Source organism: Phyllostomus hastatus, unplaced genomic scaffold, assembly GCF_019186645.2.
Source record: "Phyllostomus hastatus isolate PE091 unplaced genomic scaffold, TTU_PhHast_1.1 phas_contig_41, whole genome shotgun sequence".
In the NCBI taxonomy this organism is placed as follows: domain Eukaryota; kingdom Metazoa; phylum Chordata; class Mammalia; order Chiroptera; family Phyllostomidae; genus Phyllostomus; species Phyllostomus hastatus.
The window spans coordinates 7,015,477-7,034,756 of NW_025333876.1; the positions used below are offsets into that span (position 1 = coordinate 7,015,477).

The following is a 19,280-nucleotide window of genomic DNA, read 5'->3' on the forward strand; positions in this document are numbered from 1 at the left end:
GCAACCCCCCAGCAGCATCCCCCTCCCACCAGTTCATATCCATAGATCATACATAAGTTTTTTGGCTTCTGCATTTCCTGTACTATTCTTAACCTCTCTTGTCTATTTTGTACCTACCATTTGTTTCTTATTCTCTGTACATTTCCCCCATTCTCTCCTTCCCACTGATAGCCTTCCATGTGGTCTCCATTTCTGTGATTCTGTTCCTGTTGTAGTTGTTTGCTTAGTTTGTTTTTGTTTTTGTGTTTTAGTGGGTTTGTTGCCATTTTACTTTTCCTGTTTTTAATTTTCTTTTTCTTAGATAAGTCCCTTTAACATTTCATATAATAAGGGATTGGTGATGATGACCTCCTTTAACTTGACCATATCTGGGAAGCACTTTAACTGTCCTTCAATTTTAAATGATAGCTTTGGTGGATAGAGTAATCTTGGGTAAAGTCATGAAGCCTTTCATGACTTCAAATACTTTACAGCTCCTTCTTGCCTGCAAGGTGTCTTTTGAGAAATCGGCTGATAGTCTCATAGGCACTCCTTGGTAGGCAACTCTCTCGTTTACTCTTTCAGCTTTTCAGATTCTCTACTTATCTTCAATCTTGGGTAATGTAATGATGATGTTCCTTGGTGTGTGCTTCCCTGGGTCCCTGGGTCCAACCTCTTGGGGACTCTCTGAGCTTCCTGGACTTTTTAGAAATCTATTTCCTTTACCAGATGAGGGAAGTTCTCCTTCATTATTGTTTCAAATAAGTTTTCAATTTCTTGCCCTTGTTCTTCTCCTTCTGGCACCCCTATGATTTGGATGTTGGGATGTGTAAAGTTGTCCTGAAGGTTCCTAAGCTTCTCCTCTCTCTTTTTTTTTTTTTTTATTTTGAATTCTTGTTTCTTCATTCTCTTCTGGTTGGATGTTTATTTCTTCCTTTTGTTCCGAATTGTTGATCTGGGTCCCCCTTTCTTTCCCGTCACTGTTAGTTACCTGTATATTTTGTTTTATTTATTTCACTTTTCATAGCCTTCACTTTTTCCTCTATATTGGGACCATACACAACCATTTCTGTGAACATCCTGATTACCAGTGTTTTGAACTCTTCATCTGGTAGGTTGGCTATTTCTTCATCATTTAGTTCTTTTTCTGGAGTTTTGATATGTTCTTTCATTTGGGCCATAATTTTTGTCTTCGTGTGCCAGTTACATTGAAAGGGGCTGAGCCTTAGGTATTCATTTAGTTGTGGTGCTATATGTGGGGGAGGGTTCTGAAAGGGAACAGTGGCACTGGATTCTCTGGCTGGCATCCATTCATTTATTCTGCTACCCACAAGCAAATTGGGCCCTCTTGTGCTGATTTCCAGGAGGGTGGTTTTGTCTATGTTCTTGTAGCTCTTGGTCTATCCAACGGACTCTCCTATGAGGCTGGGAGTTTTCTCCTGTCACCTTAACGCTGACAGGTTTTACAGTCAGAGGTTTTGAGGCTCTGTTTCCCCGCACTGGAACCCTGGTTTGCATGGTCTCTCCCACCCCCCCAGTTGTCCGTCCGTCCGTCTGTCCCCCCCCCCCCCCCTTATCCACATGCAAATGTAGGACCACCTGGTCTGACAGCCACCACCTTGCTGTGAGTCCTTTCTACCCTGGCTGCCTATCTCTGCCCCTCCTACAGGTCTGGATGAATGTATCTTTACCTCCTTGGTTGTCAATATTCCATACAGTTTGATTTTCTGACAGTTCTGATTGTTTTTTGTTTTTAAATTTTATTGTTGTCCTTGGTTTGTGGAGGCACAGTGTGTTCCTCTGTCTCCATCTTGGCCAGATGTCTCCTTATGATAAGTTATAAACAAAATAACTTAAACCAATATCAAGGTGTTCTCTTTATATTCGTTCTTAAATTTAGATTCTGTTTAATATTTTACCATATTTGCTTTATTACATTTTTCCATTTTTCCTTTCTTGTGTTCAAGATATATTTTATTGTACACCATAATATTTCAGCCTTTTCTGGAAGTAGATATATCTTTTCAATATGTAGTTTCAATTCTTATATTTTTAGAAAGTGAACTTGTTAGGTCAGAGAACATACATTCAATTTTCATTACTTGAAGGCTTCTCAGTAAGGGAAACAGTTTCCTATAGTCTAGTAAATCAACCTTTAAATTTATCTATAGTTTTCTCTGTTCACTTTTGCTGTTTACCTATATTTATGATACATTGAAATTATAGTGTTAATACAATTTTATGTTCTTTTATCATTAAATTTGTTAGGGTAAGCATTTAAAAATGCTTATTTGGTCTAGCCCTGATGGTGTGCCTCAGTGGGTTGGGTATTGTTATGCAGACAGAAAGGTCACCAGTGCGATTTCTTGTCAAGGCACATGCCTGGGTTGCAGGCCAGGTCCCTGGTTGGAGGGGTGTGTGAGAGGCAACAGATTATGTCTCTCACATTAATGTTTTTCTCCCTCTCTTTCTCCCCACCTCTCCTTTATCAAAATTAAATAAAATCTTAAAAGATATAAAAATGTTAATTTGGTCTGGTAATCAGTAGTATACTACAGCTAGTGTCTTCTTGTCTATGGATTCCTTTGTATTATATTTTTAAGCAATATTCCAATTAGTTTGTTATTTAACAGATCAAAGGATAAAAGCATATCTAGTTATAAATTTTTTTTAGTAATTTTTTTCCCAGAAGGATATTTTTTGGTAGTGTATACATCTTAGTGAAATTTCAGGAACTTGGGATATTAACAAAATAAAAGAAATAATTTATTAAATATAAAATGTTAGTTTCAGGCTGATAATTATATTGTCCAGTAGTTTCAGCTAATTAAAAAGAATTTTTAGCCCTGGCTGGCATAGCTCAGTGGATTGAGTGTGGGCTGCGAACCAAAGTGTTGTAGGTTCAATTCCCAGTCAGGGAACATGCCTGGGTTGCAGGCCACACTCTCTCTCTCTCTCTCTCTCTCTCTCTCTCTCTCTCTCTCTTCCTCCTCCTCCTCCTCCTCCTCCTCCCCCCCTCCCCCCCCTCCCTTCCCTCTCCAAAAAATAAATATAAATATTTTAAAAAAGGAATTTTAAAAAAGTTATTGAATGATTTTGAGAGAGAGAAAGAGAAATAAAAACAGATTTGTTGTTGTACTTATTTATCCATTCATTGGTTGATTCTTGTATGTGCCCTGACTGGAGATCGAACCTGCAACCTTGGCATCAGGAGTATCAGCATGATACCTGGCCAGGGCTTTGAGCTAACTATTATACCAATATTTCAGGTAAGGAGATGTGATCCGAGAAGTTAAAGCAGTTTTCTCAACTGGCACAGCTTAAAAGGAGAAGTTCCAGTTGTCTGAAAAGAAACGTTTCTTTTCTTACTCCTTTTCATGGATGAAAATGTATTCCCTATTTTTACTTTCATAATTATATATTGTAGATAGTCTCTAATTTTAAGAACAGCTAACCTACAGCAACCTCCAAAACTATGTTGAAATTGTTATAGGCGATAGTGGGACATTTTTCATTCTTTGGCTTAATGAAGAATTTCCTTTTAGGAATATAAGTACATTACATTTTTGGTCTCTTCTTGGTTTCTCCCACTAAATTAATTGTATGATAGTTGCGTGGCTCTCAATGTTGGTTGCACAATGGAGTCATCTAGGGGGTTTCAAATAAAAATACTAATGTCTGGTCCACATCTCAAGATATTTTGATTTAACTGATGTGTGGTTAAAAGGTATTTAAGTAATTCTAATAAGCAGTTAGTTATAGCTGACAACTAATGGTGTAAATGTTTGAAATCATTGTCATATTTGGTGTCCTTTAATATAGCTAAGTGTTATCTCAACTGACAGTATAATCACCTGGTCCCTACCCCATGTACCAAAACTGACTTTCCTTAGCATAGTCTCTAAATCTGTTTTTTAATTTTTATTTTTTAAGTTTCCCAGTTGCATCTGATTATCTAGGTTTGGGGTACTAGAAAGTACCCCAGTTTGAAGGAGTATCTGATATTTTGTTTTCTTTGGCATAATACACAATTCAGTCTCGTTCCAATGTATAAAATTGGAGGATAATATTCACCTTGTTAGGGCTTTGTTGCCAGCCATATTATGGTTGTGATGGTAGGGTTATTGTCACATAGAAAGTTAACTGAAACAAACTATTAGTATTATGTAAGTTTTGAATGTAGTGATTTATTAAAAAAACACTTAGGTAATTTGTGTTCATTTTAGAAAATCAGATAACCTGAAGAGACAAGGAAAAATAAAAGTAACCAATAATTGTGCTTTTCAGAGTATTTTAATGTTTTCGTATTTTTAAATATGCATGTATGCAGACATAATTTGGTAAGATATTACAAAGATTTTTAGCACTTGGAAAGTTAATGCACTACTTCTCAGATGTTCAGAAAAAATGTCCTTTTTATTATCTTTTACTACTGTGGAGCCCCTGTTCTTGATACAGCAAGTATGGTGTCAGTGGGAATGCTTGTCTTGTTTAAAATGATCTTGTTCATCTCAGTATTTAGCCTTTTTCCTCTTTCAGGAATTCTTTGCTTGTTGCCTTTTTTCCCCCTAAGACATTGACTTGGTGTAGGAGGAATCTTACACTAATTGTGTTGGGAGGGATGATCTCTGAGCTTTATGCAGTGTCTTACTGCTTTCCCTACAATTTGTCTGGTCTGGTCTGGTTCTGACCTGCTGTCTGCTGACATCTCCCAAGGCATCTTTTTGGGCTTTGCACTTGATGCTGAAAAATTCTAATATGATTAAAATATGTAAGTGAAAATTCATGTATCATTTTATTTTGTTTTTAGTATGTTTTAATTTCTATGTTAAAAAACCTTGCCTATTTTAATTTATGAGCAGAAGGACAAATTTTATTCTTCTCTTCATACACATTAAGAAACAGTCCCAGAAAGGATATTAATTTGATTAGTTAATTACACAGCTTATAATCTTTTGTTATAAGGTGATAATAGGAGATACTGGGTGACATGAATATGTCATGAATATGACATATGAATATGACAACATGAATATGAATAAATTATATGTTGCCAGTAACAGAGAGTTTGTATGTTCATGTATATAAAAATACACAAGTGCAGCTAAAACATTAATGGGAAATCAATATTTTATAGATCTCATGAGGCGTCAAGAAGAACTGAGACGCCTGGAAGAACTCAGGAACCAAGAGCTGCAAAAACGAAAGCAAATACAACTGAGGTAAAAAGAAAAAAATGTGTAACATAGATGTGAATACACATAGTTCTTGTGTGTTACTAATAAAACTTCATTCTTCCTTTGGGAACAGATTGTACAGATTGGAAAAATACAAATAAAACTGTCCATTTTTTACTGTACTTGGGCAATTACTCCACAGACTAGCATAATTCTTTGTTATTCTTAGCATGTTTTTAGCTGGTTATTGACACTTTGGTTGCATACACTATGACCTTACATATGAGGCCTAGGCATTAATGTGTATAATTTAGTATAAGAATGCATCACTGTTTATTTCAGTTTCTCTTTTTGTTTTCCTGTGTATAGCATTGCTGTGAATGGCTTTATGTATAAACAAATTAACAGCTTTCCATATACCTGTAATATTTAGTTATGAACTATAACTAGATAAGTGTTACTCTTACAAGTTTCAAATATAATAATTAAGAAATGTTATGATCAAAGCTATGATTAAAGCAAACTTAAAATTTGTTGTTGAAAGTGCTATAAAAGTAGTAAATGCTTGTGTACGAAGTAAGGTGCTCATAGGAAATAAAAGATAAAGCAGAAAGTGCAAAACCATGGATCAGTGTGAAGTGTCTTCACAGTCTGGGGGTAGGTAGTATTCAGTTTATTTTAGTTTACTTTTTTCAACAGTGTATCTGGTTTATAGTCATGCTTCTGTCTTGGAACTATTCTGGTTTTACTCTAACCTACTTGGACAAAGCTGCACCAGTGTTCTAACCTGGGTAATTGTTAGAAAGTCTCAAACTTCTCCCTATAAAGTATAGGGGTAGAGCTTTAATAAATTATCCAGGTAATTCTGGTATACCCTAAAGTTCAGAGTCAATATTGTATACAGCTCCCCACATAAACTCCTTACATGAGGGACCTTTTTTTTTTTAAAAGATTTTATTTACTTTCTTAAAGAGAGAGTTGGGAGGGGAAAAAGAGAGAAACATCAGTGTGCAAGAGGAACATCTATTTGTTGCCTCTTGCAGTGCTCCAAACTAAGGACCTGTCCCTGCATTCCAGGCAAGTGCCCTGACCAGGAATGAACTGATCTTTCAGTTTGCCTGATGACACCCAACCCAGTGAGTCACACCACTCCGGGCTAGGGGCCTTTTTTAAAAAATATTTTTTTATTTATTTATTTTTAGAGAGAGGGGAAGGGAGGGAGAAAGAGTGGGAGAGAAACATCAATGTGGTTGTGTCTTGCATGCCCACCAATGGGGGCCTGGCCTGCAGCCCAGGCATGTGCCCAGGACTAGGAATTGAACCGGTGACCCTTTGATTAGCAGGCCAGCACTCAATCCACTGAGCCAAACCAACCAGGGCTGGGATCTTTTTTAAGGGTCTGGTTGCTTGTTTTTTTTTCTTTTTTTTTTTTTAATGTAAATGTGGTAAAGTCTGTTCTATTTACACAAATTAAAGGAAACCTCCCCTTCTGTAACAAAAAAAAACCCCTATCTGAATCCAGTTTTCTCCTGTTATATTTATACTTGACAGTTTTTTGGGTGTTTTTTCAGACCTTAGTGGTATTTTGTCTTTTTCTAATTTTATATTTCAATTACTGTTTATATTCAATACTACTTTGTATTAGTTTCAGGTGTACGGCAGAGTGGTTAGACAATCATACACTTTACAAAGTGTTCCTTATCCCCGACATTTCCAGTATGTACCTAGCATTAGACATAGTATTGGATTTGCCAAATCGTCTGTTTAGTTTTTTTTGTAAAGTAAAAGATACAGTTTTCATTTTCACCAATAACTTTATTGATTTGGATGTCTTGAGTATGTCAGCTATGACTTGCTATTGGCTTCTAGTGGGTGGAGGCCAGGGGTGCTGCTAAACATCATCCAATGTATAATACAGACCCCCACCAAAGAATTATTTTGGAGAAGTGGTTGATTTTTAGAACTGAACAGTTTAAGATTAGCCTGAAATATTTTTGCCGGGCAGCAAGAACATACTTCAAAAGGGGCGGGGCATGTTGAAAGGATACAGGAGCCAAAAATAAAGGAGCCCCTAATGGCCAAAGTTGGAACCATTTCAACAACAAAGTAAAAAATAATACTATTAGATTTAAATGTTTAAAATTAATTTCTTGATTTTAGAGAGAGAGGGACATGTATTTGCTATTACATTTATCCATTCATTCGTTTATTTATTTACTTATTTTTAAAAGATTTTATTTATTTATTTTTAGAGAGAGGGACAGGGAAGGAGAAAGGGAGAGAAACATCGATGTGTGATTGCCTCTTGCATGCCCCTCACTGGAGACCTGGCCTGCAACCCAGGCACATGCCCTGACTGAGAATTGAACGAATGACCCTTTGATTTGCAGGCCCATGCTCAATCCACTTAGCTACACCAGCCAGGGCCTGTTTCACTTATTTATACATTCAGTGGTTGCTTGTTGTATGTGCCCTGAATGGAGATTGGATTTTCAGCCTTGATGTATTGGGACAATGGTCTAACCAACTGAGCTGCCTATCCAGGGCCGATAGTGTTAGATTTTTAAATTATAAATATCCATGAGTCCATATGATAGTAGTAAGTAAATGAATGAATAAATAAATAAATGGAGGAGAATTCCAATTAATAAATGCTGGCCCTGGCTGGTGTGGTTCTGTGGGTTGAGCTCTGGCCTGTGAACTGAAAGATTGCCAGTTTGATTCCCTGTCTAGGCACGTCTGGGTATTAGGCTGGGTCCCATGTGGTATGTGAGAGGCAACTGATTGTTTCTCTTGCACATCAATGTTTCCCTCTCTTTCTCCCTCCTTTCCCCTCTCTCTGAAAAGAAATAAAGTCTTAAAGATAAATAAATAGATAAATAAATAAAGGAGGAAGGAATGCTAGAGAGAGAGAATCACCAGTGGACAAACACTGCAGTGATGATTGTTACACACATGGTCTACTGATGAGTGCTCAAGTTGTTATGCCAAACTTGAGAAACAGGGTTTATGTACACAGTCTCAAATTTGTACTCGGTACAGAGGGGAAAAAAAGTAAACTTAACGTGGAGAAACCCAGCAGACACCACCATTTCCAAGTGTTAAGGTTTATGTCACCTGTAATAAGACATTGACACCAGGGCCCCCTTAATATGATGCACTTAGAAGGATAGTGTCATTTTTGTGGTTTTCTTGTCAAAAGCTTATAGCCTCATGCTCGTTAAAAGGAAACTTAAGACAAACCCAAATTGAAGGACATTATACAAAATAGTTCTCTTTAAAAGTGCTAAGTTTATGAAAGATTAAGAGCAGCTGAACTGTTACAGACTGGAGGAGATAGTAATTAAATGCAATGTGGTAATTTGGATAGGATCTTGGTACAAAAGGATATTAGTTGGGGAAAGTGGGTGAAATTGGAATAAGATCTGTAGTTTAACTGTAGCATTATATTAGTGTTAATTCCTGGTTTTCATAATTGTACCATGCCATATGTAAGGTGTTAGTATTACAGAATGCTGCATGAGGGATATGTAGGAACTCCACACCATTTTTACAACTTTTCTGTAAGTTTAAAATTAGTTAGCAGTAAGGGGAAAAAAGAAAAAGTACCTTAGTTATTGGGGATACAGTGGGGAACAAAGCACAAGTGCTGCCACTATGGAACCTACCATTGTATAGAAGGGAAGCAGATACAAATTGGAATAATCAGATGATTAAAAAGCAGATAAAGTGCACAGAACTAGTGTGGAGTACTTACTTGAATTTTTAATAGGTTACGTACTGTCAAAGGTGAAATACTGGTTGCTTGACTTGGTAAGCATTCTATGTGTATGGTGGTTTTTTATTGAATAGATTTTCATTAATTTTATTTAATGTGCATGGTTATGTCAGATTCAGTTTGAAATTCAGATAACTATATACTAACAGTAAAAACACTGAGTGATAATTTGATGGGAAATCTTTTTTTTTATGCATCACTTGTTGTAATGATTTTATTTATTTATTTTAGATAGAAGGGAAGGGAGGAAGAGAGGAGAGAAACATCAGTGTGTGGTTGCCTCTCGAGCGCCCACTGGGGGCTGACTTGGCCTGCAACCCAGGCATAAGCCCTGACTGGGAATTGAACCAGCGACCCTTTGGTTCACAGGCTGACACTCAGTCCACTGAGCCACACCAGACAGGGCTGTTGGGAAATCTTTATGCTTCTTTACATTCTAACAGATAGGGGACAGTGACAAATTTGTTAACTAGCTTACCTTGTGCCTGGTGGTGGGGAGTTACTTTTGAAATTACTGTGATAATTTTGATTTAATTATGTGAACAACTTGTCTTCAAATCAGTAGTTTTGTAGCATGTGTCAAGGGAAGGGGAAAATTGCTGTGTTTGGGAATTTAATTTCATGTGAAATTATGAATTTCATAATACTTGTAAGCCAATAAAACTCTAGTAGTAAAACTGCAGAGATTTACCTGACTGGGCTGCTACCACATAAGAATGGTGAATTGTTAATAAGCCAGATAGTTGGGACTGTGCCTTTTTGTTTTAAATTAGTTGGAGATTGAAAAAACTAGTTTAAGAAAATATATTTTGAGAGAAATTACATGATTTGTGTGGTATATATATGTATACTTTTCCTTTCAGTGCTACAAATTAATTTAGTTTTTCATGGGTCACTTAGGTCTCAGAGGCTGTTGCAGTGAAGAAGGAAGGCCAGTACAAAGGAGTTATATGTGTTAGTTCACTTAGTTGTTCATCTGTTGCTTGTTCTTGTGTTCCTTCATTCCTTCTCTCACTGCCCTCCTACCTGCCCACCTAATTACCATTCTTTCTCATTTATGTCATTTGACATAAATATCCTATGAAAGGTGTCTGGGGCTTAGCGCTGAACAGGAACAAAGAGCAACAGGACTGTTCTCACTAGTCATATTTCAGCTTAGTGCCTAGAGCCGCTCATTTTTCAGAATCCTACAAAAATATGTAAGACCTGAAAACAATTACTTGGCTTCAAGTTAAATCTTGAAATTTAGGTTTTTATCAGTTTCAATTATATATAACAGGAAGGATGTTAATATTTATCACAATTTCTTATTAGTTCCATTTATGGCCATAGATGACCATTAAAGCATTAGTGGATTAGAAAAAAATGCAAATCAGCCTTGTCTGGTGTGGCTCAGTGAATTGAGCAATGGACTGTGAAGCAGAGGGTCGCTGGTTCAATTCCTGTTCAGGGCACATGACTGGGTTGCAGACCAGGTTCCCCAGTGCAGGGAACATGAGAGGCAATCACACATTGATACTTTTCTTTCTCTCCTTCTCTCTCTCCCTTCCCCTTTCTCTACAAATAAATAAAATCTTAAAAAAGAAAAAGGGGAAAAAGACAAAATGCAAAGCAAACATGTACAATAAAGGAATGTTCCTGTGTACATTCCGTGAATTTAGATTATTGACTTGTGAGTGTTGTATAATCACAGTTCAAAGTCAAAAAGAAACGAATTTATGGAGAAAAGAAAGGGAGGAAAAATAGAAAATGTTTAAAGTGAATTTGCCTTTTTACTATGTTTTTTCTCCTGATTTATAAATCTGTTTTTATGTTATCGGAAAAAGTTGCTTTAGCAGTGGGAGAAGTACATTTTAAATTTTATTTAAAATACTTTATCTGGCCTGGTCAGATTGCTCAGTTGGTTGGAGCATCAGCGCTACACCGAAAGACTGCAGTTCGATTCCTGGTCAGGGCACATAACCCAAATTGTGGGTTTGATCCTTGGTTGGGGTGCATAAAAGAGGAAATCAGTGTTTCTCTCTCTTTCTGCTCCCCTTCTCCCCCTCATCTCTCTCCTTTCCTCTGTCTAAAAATCAGTAAACATACCCTTGGGCGAGGATTAAAAAAATACTTTATATGGTTTTTGTTTCAAAATGTTACATGTTACAAAATTCACATACTACATTTGTGTGTAAAAATAAAAAGGGTAATGTTCCTGTTCCCTAGATATTTCCAGTGTGGCATAAACTTTTCATGCTCTCTTCTGTGCTCATACAAATTATATTTATTTTTAATTTTAAATTTTTATCCTCAGCAGAGGATATGCTTTTTGATTTTAGAGACAGGGGAAGGGAGGGAGAAAGAGAGGGAGAGAAACATCAATGTGCGGGAGATACTTTGATGAGTTGCCTCTGCCACATGCCCCAACCAGGGACTAAATCCTCAACCTAGCCATGTGCTCTGACAGGGAATCAAACGTGTGACCCTTTGGTTTTCAGAATGATGCTCCAAATAACAGAGCCACCTTGGGTCAGAGACATACAAATGATTTTTTAAAAATATTTTTACTTATTTATTTTTAGACAGAGGGGAAGGGAAGGAGAAAGAGGGGGAGAGAACAAACCATCAATGTGTGGCTGCCTCTTGTGTGCCCCTCACTGGGCACCCAGCCCACAACCCACCCATGTGCCCAGCCTGGGAATCGAACCAGCAACCGTTTGGTTCACAGCCTGCATTGAATCTACTGAACTACACCAGCCAGGGCCATACAAATGATTTTTAAAAGCAGCTATAAGAGTACCATTCTGGTATTTGCCTTTTTTTTTTTTTCTAACAGCTATACCACATTACCACATTTTTTTATGTCTACATATATGCACATTACCTCTTTGTGACAGTTGTATTATGTTCCTTTGCTTCAAGAGACCATAATTGTATCCCATGTATACTTAATTGTGTCTTCAACCTTTTCCATGGTATATATCTGTGTATAGACAACCTTGCATATGTGTGCAGATATTTCTGTTTAGTTTACTGGAAATGGACTTGGACATTTAAAATTATCTTGAGTATTGTAAGTTGGCCTTCAGCAAGGTCATTGTTGCAATTCTGAAGACCAAAAAGCTTTAAAAACCAAAAGCCTTCTCGTGCCATAATGTGGTATGATCAGATATGGGTCTATTTGATAAAAAGACCTGACCTGCCCTTATGTGTGGTCACGTCAAACCTTTACTATGCCAGTGTAAGAAACGTCCCAACTTGTAAGAATTTTGCAGGTTTATTTGAGCCAAGCTGATGACAGTTGCTGGAAAACAAAATCTCAACCAACTGAGAAAATCCCCCGAGAAGATGGGAGTTTAGCACCTTACTGGTCTACAGCAGAATCAAAGGAAACGATATAATGGGGTTTCATAAAATCCTTTGGTGATAGATAAGGAGGCTGGAGACAACAAAGTGGGAAAACCTCTGTGATTGGATAAAAGATAAAATGATAGACAGTGTTGCACAGGTGGGTATAGGATAGTTGACAGTTAACATAACAATAACGGGATTTGTGGTCTCCCATTGGTGTAGTACCTGTGCTTTGAAGGGGGTGGTGGTGTGTGGATTTGACATTCCACAGGTATGTTGTTGTAGATGCAAAAAGACAACAGACCAGCTCAGTTAAAGTAAAAGGCCTTTGTTAGGGAAAATACTGGCCTAGGTCATGACTACCTGCTGTGAACTGCTTTTACTTAATACATTTTTTTCATATCATCCTTTGTGGTTAAATTAGGTCTCTGAGTTTGTAAGGCTGATAAGCAGGGCTCCCCTGAGCTTGACTGATTTAGTGTGTGGCCCCTTTTCTTCCCACAACTGTGTTCCTAGAATGTGAATGTTCATTTAATGCAGAAATAATTAATGTGGTTGACTATTGGGTTTTGTCTGAGATCTCACTGGGGATATAATAATAGTATATTGGCTCATTTTTCAATAAATACTCAATTTGAAAACGTGGCCTTAAGGTGTTTTGAATAAGGGAATTTTTACCTGTTCTGTGTATTGTCAGCAGTGTATGAATATAAAACTATTTTAAAACATTGTGTTTATTGATTTTAGAGTGTGAGAGGTAAGGAAATAGGAGAAAAATACAGAAATATCGATTTGTTGTTCCACTTATTTGTGCATTCATTGGTTGATTCTTGTATGTGCCTTGACCAGGGATCGGACCCTCAACCTTGGTCTGTGGGGCCAATGCTCTAACCAGCTGAGATACCTGACCACGGCTGAAACTATTTTCTTTTTTAAAAAATTTATTTTTCAATGATAGTTTAAGTTCAACACTATTTTATATTAGTTTCAGTTGTAATATAGTGATTAGACAGTCATATACTTCACACAGTGGTCTCTGATATTTTACCCACCTGGCACCATACATAGTTATTACAGTATTATTGACTATATACCCTGTGGTTTGTATCTCTGTGACTCTTATAAACTACCAATTTGTACTTTTTAATCCCTTCATCTTTTTCACCCAGTCCCCTAAATCCCCTTTGCTCAGTCTGTTGTCCTCTATATTTATGAATGTTTCAATTTTATTTATTTTGTTGTGAAATCATATGGTATTTGTCTGAAAGTATTTTTTTAACAGTAAAATTTATGTGTTAATGTCGAAGAAGTGGGTTAACCAGTTTACTTGAGTAGAGTTTTATGTTGGGAACTTAGACTTACTTCCAAAATAGTAAGTAACTTACTTCTTACTTCTCAGATTTTGCTTGAAATTCCTTAGGAACATTGTCTTGTTACTTGCATGTGGCCTGACATGAAATCCTAACAGCCTTTTTGTTCTGCTGGCTGTGGGAGATACCACCATGTCTTTTAGTTCAGTGACTTGTATTGTGGGGGAGTATTGTACAACAAAGAACAACAAAGTTTCTTGAATTTTTAATATTAATGCTCAGTGTAGAAAGGTGCATATAACAGTGACCTGGAAAATGAGACCTACTAAAGGGTATCAGCATTATATAGTCTTTACTATTTGAATTACTTTTTTGTTTTAGGGTGGAGGGCATGTATATGTGAATTTGATTTTAATGCCACTATTATATCAGTTACTTCAATATTATTTTGTAGATTTTCCTTCTTAATCCTATAATATCTAATTACTGATTTAATAGTAATCCTGCAAATATAGTTTTATTTTTTTCCTTAATGCATGAATATACCTTTAGGACAGAGGTGTACAAACATTTTTGGGGAAAGGTTAGATAGTAAATACTGTTTTAGGTTTTGCAGGTCATATGGTCTATCTTAACTAATCAACACTGCTGTAGACCAAAGGTGTGGTCATAGCAGTAAGTAAATGCTTGTTCTATAAAAACTAAATTTACACAAATAGGGTATAGACTGACCCTTGCTTCAGTGGGTTGTTGAAATGGGGGTGAGAGGGTTTGTTAAGACCTCCTTCTACAGATAATAGAATTTTTATGTAGGCATTGAGGTTTTTTGCACTGGCTTACATAGGGATAGATTCTGAGTGTCTTTGTACTCTGCTATACCAGTGATGGATCCCAGGCTTTTCTCTTTAAATAGCAACAGAGTACATCTTTGAGGTTTTAGACTCTGAATTTTATTTCTCTTAAGCATTTAAGTACCCTGGTTATATGTTGTTCCTTTTTTGAATTTATCCTAGTTAAGCTACTTTATTTTTTGGATTTATTTGATTTATTGAAGTTTTAGAGCAAAACAGGAAGGTAGATCTAAGGCAGTCATTATTGAAAGATTTAACATAATGCGACTTACATAAATTGCTTTGTTTAACCTGAAATAAAACACCCGATTATGGCTTACTAAGCTATCATGCTGAAATTTTATTTAAATATCTTTTAGACATGAAGAAGAGCATCGTCGTCGTGAAGAAGAAATGATTCGACACAGAGAACAAGAGGAACTGAGGCGACAGCAAGAAGGCTTTAAGCCAAATTATATGGAAAATGTAAGTAAAATACCAGTTTAACTAAAATTATTTTCTGTTAGGTCAACATTGTATGTTTAGAATTCTTTAGATATTACTTTATATATTAGCGTATTTTCTAATCTTTCTGAATTTTTTTTATGTTAAACTAATTTTTTCAAACCTCTTTCAGGTAGTAAATTAGAATTAGTTTCTGAAGATAATTCTCATGTTTTATGAAATGGATGTTAAATTTTTCTTTAGTTTTATTTTTTAAAAATATATGGTACTAAATTAGAAATCTTTATAAATTCATCTCCATTTGACTGATTTTCACCATTTACTGAGATTAAAAATTCTTTAATTTGGAAGATTTTAGACATTATAAAAGTAGATTAGTATTATGTGTTAATCACCCAACCATAATAGTTATCAACACATGGGTGATCTTTTTAGTCTTCTAGTGTGCCTACTTTTCTAAACTACTTTGTGTGAAATACCTTACTTCATATGATTTTATTTATCAGTATTTTAATATAGATTTCTAAATGATAAGGATTTTTAAAAATGTCTTTATATCTTAAAAATGGTCAATTCTTTAATTTCAATGAAAGCCCAAATTTTCTCAGGTCTTAAATGCTTTTTTTAATTTTTATATTTTAAAAAGAATTTATTTTTAGAGAGAGAGGTGGGGAGGGAGATAAAGAGAGAGAGAAACATTGATCACTTGCCTCTCCCACGCTCACAACTGGGGACCTGGTGGGCAATCCAGCCATGTATCCTGACTGGGAGTTGAACCAGTGACCTTTCTGCTCACAGGTGGTACTCAGTGCACTGAGCCATACACTGGGGCTTTTTCTTTTCTTTTTTTCTTTTTTAAACAGTTGTTTTCTTCAAGTTGTCTGATCCAGTCTTTTTAGTCCATAGGTTTTCCTGTTCTTTTTAATTTTTTTCCTTTTTTTAAAATATAAAGAAACAAAGTCTCATTGCACACAATATCTTACATTTTGAATTTCGTTGATTGTATTCTTGCGGTTGTCAAGTTTCTCCATTCCTGAATTTCTTGTAAACTGAAGTTAGTTCCAAAGACTTGATCTGACTCGAATTTTTGTTTTGGGGAGGCAAAAATGGTAGGGCAAATAAGAATTCTTCAAATGTTTAAAATTTGCAAGTTCTTAATGATAACCAACATAGTCATTGTTTATCTAAGGTGAATGCCAGTTTAACTCATTCTGAAAAATATTTACTAGTATTTTTTTTCTGTAGATGTTTAAAAGCCATAATTATTTAGTGAGTTTGTGAAGCTAGAAGTATTCAGGTCATTGGTGTCCTTTAGTTCCGGTTCCTCTTTCCCTAGAACATAAACTTTCTAATTTGAAAGAATGCATATACAGTAAAATAAGTTCTTTTTTAAAAATTTATTTTATTGATTATGCTATTACAGTTGTCCCATTTTTCTCTCCCCTTTATTCCCCTCCACCCTGCACCCCCTCCTTCCACCAGCATTCCCCCACCTTAGTTCATGTCCATGGTTATAAATGTAAGTTCTTTGGTTTCTCCATTTCCCACACTATTCTTTACAGTAAAATAAGTTCTTACTTGCATAGCAACAAGAAATTGTTATCTTCCTATCAAGTAAATATCCATTGAATAAAAATTGCAGCATTTAATTCAATTAGAGATGTTTTTATTTATAAGTTGTATGAAAAATTTGACTTAATTGATTTTCAGTTCATCACCAAATTAGTTGAGTAGGTTTTTAAAGCATTGTTGAAGTTTTTTCAGTAATTTCTAACGTTTTGAATTCTCTTTTTCTCCTTGAGTGCATAGGACTTGGTCAGTGACATATTTGAAACCATGGTTTTAGGTTTTTTGGCTGTTATATTTGAATATAAATCTGTTAGATTTATCATTGTGAGGAAATTTTCTGATGTTGATAAAAGAAAGTAGAATTAAAAATTTCAGGCTCATATTTTGAAAACTAGTTGCTAATATTTTTCTCTTCAAATATAGTCAAGATATAAACTACATGTGTTCTGTTTTTTACGGAAACTTTATTTTGTTCTATTAAGGATTAGGCAATCTGTCTGAGTCTTCATGTATGTGAACATGTCTTTTACTAAAATGCTTTGCTTATAGTAAAATGGGTAGAATTAACTTTCTTAACACTTTTCTGGCATAAACTTGACATTCTTGGAGCATATGTGTAGCTGTTTGCAATAATGTCATATATATAAGTGTTTTAGGGGTCTAGAAGGAAATGATTAAAATGTATCTTACCGTTAAACTTTATTAAGTTGACTTGTCACAAATTTGTTTGCAGACGGTTCTTTGAAGTCATTTAAGTTTTTCAAAACATATACCAGTGTTTTATTATGCTCAGTGGCATTTAATATGAGTATAATTAATGGACAGATAGTTTCAATTTTTTTACTTTTCTATTAAAAACTGATTTGGAAAATTGCAATTTAAAATTGAAATACTGCATGTTATTTTAATTTAAAAATACTTGTATGTTTAAAATGCATTTTAATGGTGGGCAAAAGTTTGCAAATACTGAATGAATTTTGCAATTAAAATAAATTTGATATTTAAATACTCATGTTGGATTTGTTAGCATTTTAAAAATAGACTATTGTTTCACCCTGCTACAGAGCTAAGAATGGTATTTATATTTTTAAAGGGTTAATGGATGGTAGGAAAAAAGAAATATTAGAGATATCTGTGACCCACAGAACTTAAAATACTTATTATTTGGCCCTTTACAGAAAAAGTTTGCTGAAGCCTGGGCTAGAGTGTTGGTGACTTTAAAAAAATAAATTAATACTCATATAAGGCTACAAAGTTACTGTGTTCTTAACTTTTTGAAGCAGAACCATATTTAAAATAGTGTGTAACAATGAAATTAAATCTTGGCGGGGGGGGGGAATAGTTCTTGTTCTATTTTTAGATCTCTTTGAGATTAGAAATTATGAATGGTTACAAGTTTTTCATCATTTTCTTGTCAGTTTTATGTGGTTTCTAGCTTCATGATGCTTGTTAATTTATACTAATGAATTAGTAAAGAAACATTAAGAAAAGTTCTTTATAAGACTTGAATATTTTTATGTTAATACAGAAAACATTTAGGCAGTTTTAGTTATTTTATATTTACTTTGAAAACTGGGTTTGGAAAAGATTATTAAACAATTTTAATGTTTATTTTTGTCTTAAAAGCCTTGAAATTAGGCCCTCTCATATGCTTTCTCTTTTCTACTGTTCAGTTTAAAGGGAAGAATCAAATGGTAAGTGTTTAGCTCCTCAGATAATGAGAGTAAAGTAGATTTACTTGGTTTGTTTTAATACGCCACCTCTTATTTCTTTCTAATATTTCTATTAGAAATATTCCAGTACAACTAATAGTATGGGCTTTGAAGTATAAAATAAATACTGATTTCCATATTTTGTGTATTTGAATAGTACTTATAAAAAATGTGACAAAAGGGAAAGCACACATCATGTGTGGTCATGCTTTCTTTGTTAGCCTGGAACTTTATAATACTATGACATACATATGAATATATTTTTTAAAAGTTTCAAGGATATGTCATCTCTTCCTCACTTAGAAGTTGTCATTTTTACTTTATAGTTTATTTTTTCTTAAAAGAATACCAAGCTTTTTGACAGTAGCTCTAGTAATTATAAATTAAACATGTTATTTTTCATTCTTGTAGCATAATGCATTTTTTACTATCATAGCAATGTATATATATATTTTTATGCTGTTCCTTCATTACATTGAGGTTTGTATTTACTAGAGTGTAAAGTGTATTTGAACCATTTTGTAGGTAGTATTTACTAGGTTGAAATTTTCTACTTACCATAGTTTATAGCTTTTGGACACATCACAGGAGGTTATTCTGTTTTTTAAAATTTATTAATTTTATTGGGTGTTATTCTGATAACAGTAAGATTTTATAAGATTGTCTTATGATTGTGTATTCATGTTAGTTTGCTCCACTTACTGTTGGTCAAAGTGGTCTAAATATTGAAGTATTACAGTGTCCCAGCCTTTATATGTAGATGCACTGTGGGCTGGAGTAAAGGGAAGATTTTTTTAAATTGATATTTTGGGAGGGAGGGAGGAAGGGAGAGAGAGAGAGAGAGGGAGGGAGGGAGGGAGGGAAGGAGGGAAGGAAGAAGGGAGGGAGGGGGAAAGGGGGAGAGAGAGATCAATTTATTGTCACACTTATCCATGCATTCATTTGTTCATTCTTGTATGTGCCTTGACTGGGGATTGAACCCATAACCTGGATGTATCTGGATGACGCTCTAACCAACTGAGCCTACCAGGCCAGGGAAGGGGGAGATTTTAATTAGATTTTTTAACACAATGCCATCTCTAGAGTAAACTTTGTTTTCTTGGGAAAATGGTAATGTCATAAAAATA

General features: G+C 35.1%; 1 protein-coding gene across 8 annotated transcripts in view; it reads left to right on the forward strand.

Annotated features, from left to right (window-relative positions):
• Positions 1-19,280, forward strand: part of PSPC1 (paraspeckle component 1) — a 112,719-nt gene that overhangs the window by 29,715 nt on the left and 63,724 nt on the right. For 7 of the 8 annotated variants that reach the window (XR_006786407.1, XR_006786408.1, XR_006786409.1 and 4 more), the window contains exons 5-6: positions 5,117-5,201; positions 14,788-14,893. Coding sequence is in view for 1 of the 8 variants with exons in the window: in XM_045844845.1 (XP_045700801.1) it covers positions 5,117-5,201; positions 14,788-14,893 (191 nt within the window). In the remaining 7 variants the exon portion in view is untranslated. Of the gene's footprint in view, positions 1-5,116; positions 5,202-14,787; positions 14,894-18,114; positions 18,136-19,280 lie in introns of all 8 variants that reach the window. The other variant, XR_006786412.1, reaches the window with a different exon arrangement.